The sequence below is a fragment of the Oncorhynchus masou genome, chromosome 1 (assembly GCF_036934945.1).
Source record: "Oncorhynchus masou masou isolate Uvic2021 chromosome 1, UVic_Omas_1.1, whole genome shotgun sequence".
Lineage (NCBI taxonomy): Eukaryota > Metazoa > Chordata > Actinopteri > Salmoniformes > Salmonidae > Oncorhynchus > Oncorhynchus masou.
The window spans coordinates 52,487,412-52,494,124 of record NC_088212.1 but is presented as its reverse complement, the minus strand read 5'-3'; the positions used below and the strand labels follow the sequence as shown (position 1 = coordinate 52,494,124).

The window sequence follows — 6,713 nt, the reverse complement described above, 5'->3', positions numbered from 1 at the left end:
ATAGTCCCAATGCCAATGAAACGCAAAATCCTAACTCTTGTCTCGCATGAACATTCCTAACTTTATTCTGTAATCCATGGGTTGTATTAACAAAGCAAACCTCTCGCCTATGTTGACTGAGAAGGGTCATATCTTACGAGTTCCAACCCAACTTTTCTATGACTTTTATCGCGTTTACCTTTACTTTTGTTGTACAGAAAGTTCACACTATTAACACATATGACTTCTGGACATCAGATCGACAGTTACTAACCTCGATTTTGACTTCAAATAGAGTTCAACTCTGACTCAGCTGTTCCACTGGAAGTTCCAGTGATGCACTCAATACAGAAGTGGTTGGATGAAGCATATGCGAGGCTACAAGACTGTTTTGCTAGTACAGACGGGGATATCGTGCCTGGCCATGCAGTCATGAGTGAACAGGGAGTGCAGGAGGGGACTGAGCATGCACCCGAGGGGCCCCGTGTTAAGGATCAGCGTGGCGGATGTGTTGTTACCTTCCGTTATCATCTGGGGGCAGCTTGTCAGGAAGTCCAAGATCCAGTTGCAGAGGGATGTGCTTAGTCCCAGGCTCTTTAGCTTTGAGGGCACTATGGAATATATATGTGCAATATTGAGAATAATTTTCAGTGTTAGATTTCAAAACCATCTGGATAGAGCTAAAGAAAATGAGATCTGTACGTGAACAAATAATAATAATAGGATAAATATTTGTACAAAATCAAAGGGGAATAATTTTGAAAGAGCTGTAAATGAACCCACCACACTTGTTTCTAAATCTGTAGCTTATATTGATAGGAAGGTATTGAAATACAGACCTATCACAAGAAATATGGCTGTAAAATCAGGGAAGTAATGACCTGAAAATATCATTAATATAGCATAGATGAGGAAGGTCAGTGACTTCACATTATGTGGTTTTACATCTCCATTTCACCTAGATAGGAAGCTTCCTTGTAAATGGGTCAAATGTTGCCCCCTTGGTAGCTAGAGGTAAATAATACAAATGCTGGGCCCTTCAGTGACTGGAGGTGCCATGCAGTGTGCAATCTTCATACAGGTTTAACCCTTCTGAATATGAATATGTAAACATTTTTGTAGTTTACACGCAATTACCGGTAGTGCACTTTTACGATGGTCCCTAAATCACCAGAGGCCAAGACAACATCGTATTGCCTTCTTTTTGTCTCTGTTAAGGGAAGAGTTTGAATATCGGTAAACACAAAGGGTTTACCTAGCTCTATACCATCATTTGATTCTATATATCAGTCATCATCCTAGGACCTTCTGCACGAGAGCTATTGACGAGCAAACTACGAATCTCCAAAGTAAACATGTTTTTACTGCAATTATTTTTTTCTCCAGCCTAACAGATGATGTTGATGCAGAGACTCAAAAACAGACTAACAAGTGAAACTGCTAACGTTAGCTTACTAGCTAGCTAACGTCACCTAACTTAGCATAACTAGCTTGCTAGCTAAATGATAAAAATATTTAGGACTGCTGGCTAAGATCTTGGCGTTGTTTCTTGGTTCTTCATCTAGCCTGAGACCGATACACCGAGGCACAGTTGATGTTGGACCTCCGTGAGCAGCAACATGTACCCCAGCGCTGCGCCAGCGGGATGCCCGCCCTACAACTCCAAAAACGGGCACGGTAATGGACTCTACCCGCTACCTCAGGCCTTTCTTCAACATCACCAGCAACTAGCTGAGGCTCCACGAAACATCGCTAATACAAAGTAAGGCAATCCCATGGAATAATGTTGCTGGGTGGGTCTTTCTATGTATGTATGTCCATATAGACTAAAGAGAACACGTTTTTAAAGAAATTGAACAGAGGTTTTGTATACTTTTAAGCCGGTAGTTCTGAAAGCAGTGCTCAAGAGTCTAAAAGTGTCCTCGAAATTGTGTACAAGGTCATTGTTCTCGAGCCCCCTGTAGCATGTGCACAAAGAGAGTAACAAAAACACTGCTGTGCATGATGGGCTAGCCCCGCAAACTCATGGGACAATACGGTGCCCATTGAATTAGGATTTAGTATACTAGAAAGGATATAAACCTCCATTATGATGGTCCAAAGGTCAGCCATGTTGGTCAGGGAGTTGGTCGACCATGGTTTGCCAGTGCAGTGATAAGTTGTTTTGTAAAACAATGAATGTGAAGAATGTATCTGCACTCTGTGTGTTAGCTAGCCAATCCGTTTTAGAGAATGATTCCATACATTTTTCAAATTAAATGCCAATATACCAACATTTCATTCAAACAATCCAAAGCCATACACTGGCTCAAATCAGTTGATGATAGGACTTAGATTAGTTCTAAATGCAACAAGTACTGATATTGTATCATATAATAACACTAACAGCTTTAAAAGGAAACAAAATCTGAGACATATTATCTTTTTATGTATATTTTAGAGGCTATGTATACAGAACATATGTATAAAACGTGTATAAACTATTTATAATTATATGATAATATTTTAATGCCATTACACAATTTCCGATACATCACTTGCCTTTTATTTTCCTGCACACAGTACATTCAGAAACTATTCTGTTATGTTACAGCCTGTGTGTAATGTATGTGTGTGTATGTACAGTACCAGTCAAAGTTTGGAGACACCTTTATTTTTACTATTCTCTACATTGTAGAATATTAGTGAAGACCATTGGCTACGGGTTGAGCTGTTTTGCGGCTATGAACGATGGACTTGACGATGGACCTGTTAGGCTCTGACAAAGATTTCAAGGCTTTCCCTGGTTGTGACCATGAATAATGCCCCCTTCCTACCTCCTCACGACAAACTTTTACCTTCCAAAGACGCACGGTTTTGCATCTTGACAAATGATTTAACTAGTACACACATCATGAAAGTAGGAGAGATGCACAGTAGCTCCCACTATGTACAGTGCCTTGCGAAAGTATTCGGCCCCCTTGAACTTTGCGACCTTTTGCCACATTTCAGGCTTCAAACATAAAGATATAAAACTGTATTTTTTTGTGAAGAATCAACAACAAGTGGGACACAATCATGAAGTGGAACGACATTTATTGGATATTTCAAACGTTTTTAACAAATCAAAAACTGAAAAATTGTGCGTGCAAAATTATTCAGCCCCCTTAAGTTAATACTTTGTAGCGCCACCTTTTGCTGCGATTACAGCTGTAAGTCGCTTGGGGTATGTCTCTATCAGTTTTGCACATCGAGAGACTGAATTTTTTTCCCATTCCTCCTTGCAAAACAGCTCGAGCTCAGTGAGGTTGGATGGAGAGCATTTGAACAGCAGTTTTCAGTTCTTTCCACAGATTCTCGATTGGATTCAGGTCTGGACTTTGACTTGGCCATTCTAACACCTGGATATGTTTATTTTTGAACCATTCCATTGTAGATTTTGCTTTATGTTTTGGATCATTGTCTTGTTGGAAGACAAATCTCCGTCCCAGTCTCAGGTCTTTTGCAGACTCCATCAGGTTTTCTTCCAGAATGGTCCTGTATTTGGCTCCATCCATCTTCCCATCAATTTTAACCATCTTCCCTGTCCCTGCTGAAGAAAAGCAGGCCCAAACCATGATGCTGCCACCATCATGTTTGACAGTGGGGATGGTGTGGTCAGGGTGATGAGCTGTGTTGCTTTTACGCCAAACATAACGTTTTGCATTGTTGCCAAAAAGTTCAATTTTGGTTTCATCTGACCAGAGCACCTTCTTCCACATGTTTGGTGTGTCTCCCAGGTGGCTTGTGGCAAACTTTAAACGACACTTTTTATGGATATCTTTAAGAAATGACTTTCTTCTTGCCACTCTTCCATAAAGGCCAGATTTGTGCAATATACGACTGATTGTTGTCCTATGGACAGAGTCTCCCACCTCAGCTGTAGATCTCTGCAGTTCATCCAGAGTGATCATGGGCCTCTTGGCTGCATCTCTGATCAGTCTTCTCCTTGTATGAGCTGAAAGTTTAGAGGGACGGCCAGGTCTTGGTAGATTTGCAGTGCTCTGATACTCCTTCCATTTCAATATTATCGCTTGCACAGTGCTCCTTGGGATGTTTACAGCTTGGGAAATCTTTTTGTATCCAAATCCGGCTTTAAACTTCTTCACAACAGTATCTCGGACCTGCCTGGTGTGTTCCTTGTTCTTCATGATGCTCTCTGCGCTTTTAACGGACCTCTGAGACTATCACAGTGCAGGTGCATTTATACGGAGACTTGATTACACACAGGTGGATTGTATTTATCATCATTAGTCATTTAGGTCAACATTGGATCATTCAGAGATCCTCACTGAACTTCTGGAGAGAGTTTGCTGCACTGAAAGTAAAGGGGCTGAATAATTTTGCACGCCCAATTTTTCAGTTTTTGATTTGTTAAAAAAGTTTGAAATATCCAATAAATGTCATTCCACTTCATGATTGTGTCCCACTTGTTGTTGATTCTTCACAAAAAAATAAGGTTTTATATCTTCATGTTTGAAGCCTGAAATGTGGCAAAAGGTCGCAAAGTTCAAGGGGGCCGAATACTTTCGCAAGGCACTGTATGTGTGAGATGATTTTGGGTATGACCATGTTTTATGTTTTACCACTCATTACTGCTGGAACCTGTCTAGATAAAGAGCGCTAGGCTGAAAGCGTCAATTAACACAGATACAGATCGCTAGAGTTTTTACCTCCCAGCCTTTCTTCCTAACATTTTATATTACATTTTAAAGACTTATGCCACTGTTCTTAAAGCTTTTCAGCTGGACATGTCTCTAATCTTACCTTGTTCCATCAGCACTTGAATTGGTTGGTTTTCACAACTCTATCCCATCAACCGGGCCAGGCTTCACAACCTGAAAAATAAGGACTATTACAAAATGCTGTGTAACATAGACCTACTGATAGTGTTCTTGGTTTGTGGCAACGCAGTTCTGTCTCTGTGCAGCTGTGGATTGGTGGTGCAGCAGGAGTGTTGAGTTGTGATATGTGTGCAGTCTGGTAAAGTGCAACTAGATGGTTAAACAGAGCACTTCCTGCAACACAGGAGCAGAGGCTTCAGACTACTGGTACTGAGTGGTTCAACACCATTTTTGGAGTGAAGAAAAGTGCTAAAGTGAGGTGGACACACAGTTGAAGTCGGAAGTTTACATACACCTTCGCCAAATACATTTAAACTCAGTATTTCACAATTCCTGACATTTAATCCTAGTAAATATTCACTGTCTTAGGTCAGTTAGGATCACCACTTTATTTTAAGAATGTGAAATGTCAGAATAATAGTAGAGTGATTTATTTCAGCTTTTATTTCTTTCATCACATTCCCAGTGGGTCAGAAGTTTACATACACACAATTAGTATTTGGTAGCATTGCCTTTAAATTGTTTAACTTGGGTCAAACGTTTCGGGCAGCCTTCCACAAGCTTCCCACAATAAGTTGAGGTGAATTTTGGCCCATTTCTCCTGACAGAGCTGGTGTAACTGAGTCAGGTTTGTAGGCCTCCTTGCTCGCACACCCTTTTTCAGTTTTGCCCACACATTTTCTACGGGATTGAGGTCAGGGATTTGTGATGGCCACTCCAATACCTTTACTTTGTTGTCCTTAAGCCATTTTACTACATCTTTGGAAGTATGCTTTGGGTCATTGCCCATTTGGAAGACCCATTTGCAAACAAGCTTTAACTTCCTGACTGATGTCTTGAGATGTTGCTTCAATGTATCCACATAATTTTCTTTTCTCATGATGCCATGTATTTTGTGAAGTGCAGCAGTCCCTCCTGCAGCCATGCACCCCCACAACATGATGCTGCCACCCCTGTGCTTCACGGTTGGGATGGTGTCTTCGGCTTGCAATCTTCACCCGTTTTCCTCCAAACATAACGATTGTCATTATGGCCAAGCAGTTCTATTTTTGTTATATCAGACCAGAGGACATTTCTCCAAAAAGTGCGATCTTTGTCCCCATGTGCAGTTGCAAACCGTTGTCTGGCTTTTTTATGGTGGTTATGAAGCAGTGGCTTCTTCCTTGCTGAGCTGCCTTTCAGGTTATGTGGATATATAGGACTTGTTTTACTGTGGATATAGATACTTTTGTACCGGTTTCCTCCAGCATCTTCACAAGGTCCTTTGCTGTTGTTCTGGGATTGATTTGCGCTTTTCACACTAATGTACTTTCATCTCTAGGAGACAGAACGCGTATGCTTTCTGAGCGGTATGATGGCTGCGTGGTCCCATGGTGTTTATACTTGCGTACTATTGTTTGTGCAAATGAACGTGGTACCTTCAGGCGTTTGGAAATTGCTCCCAAGGATGAACCAGACTTGTGGAGGTCCACAATTTTATTTCTGAGGTCTTGGCTGATTTATTTGGATTTTCCCATTATGTCAAGCAAAGAGGTACTGAGCTTGAAGGTAGGCCTTGAAATACATCTGCAGGTACACCTCCAATTGACTCAAATGATGTCAATTAGCCTATCAGAAGCTTCTAAAGACATTACATCATTTTCTGGAATTTTCCAAGCTGTTTAAAGGCACAGTCAACTTAGTGTATATAAACTTCTGACCCACTGGAATTGTGATACAGTGAATTATAAGTGGAAAAAAATCTGTCTGTAAACAATTGTTGGAAAAATGGATTTGTGTCAATCACAAAGTAGATGTCCTAACTGACTTGCCAAAACTATAGTTTGTTAACAAGAAATTTGTGGAGTGGTTGAAAATCTAGTTTTAATGACT

General features: G+C 40.7%; 1 protein-coding gene across 1 annotated transcript in view; it reads left to right on the top strand.

Moving 5' to 3' along the window:
- The first annotated feature begins 1,148 nt into the window (after positions 1-1,148).
- The window catches only part of tent2 (terminal nucleotidyltransferase 2), a 37,673-nt gene continuing 32,108 nt past the window's right edge, over positions 1,149-6,713 (top strand). Inside the window, exons 1-2 of the mRNA XM_064974722.1 lie at positions 1,149-1,328; positions 1,545-1,741. Coding sequence (XP_064830794.1) covers positions 1,599-1,741 — 143 coding nt within the window. The 5' untranslated portion in view covers positions 1,149-1,328; positions 1,545-1,598. The remainder of the gene's footprint in view (positions 1,329-1,544; positions 1,742-6,713) is intronic.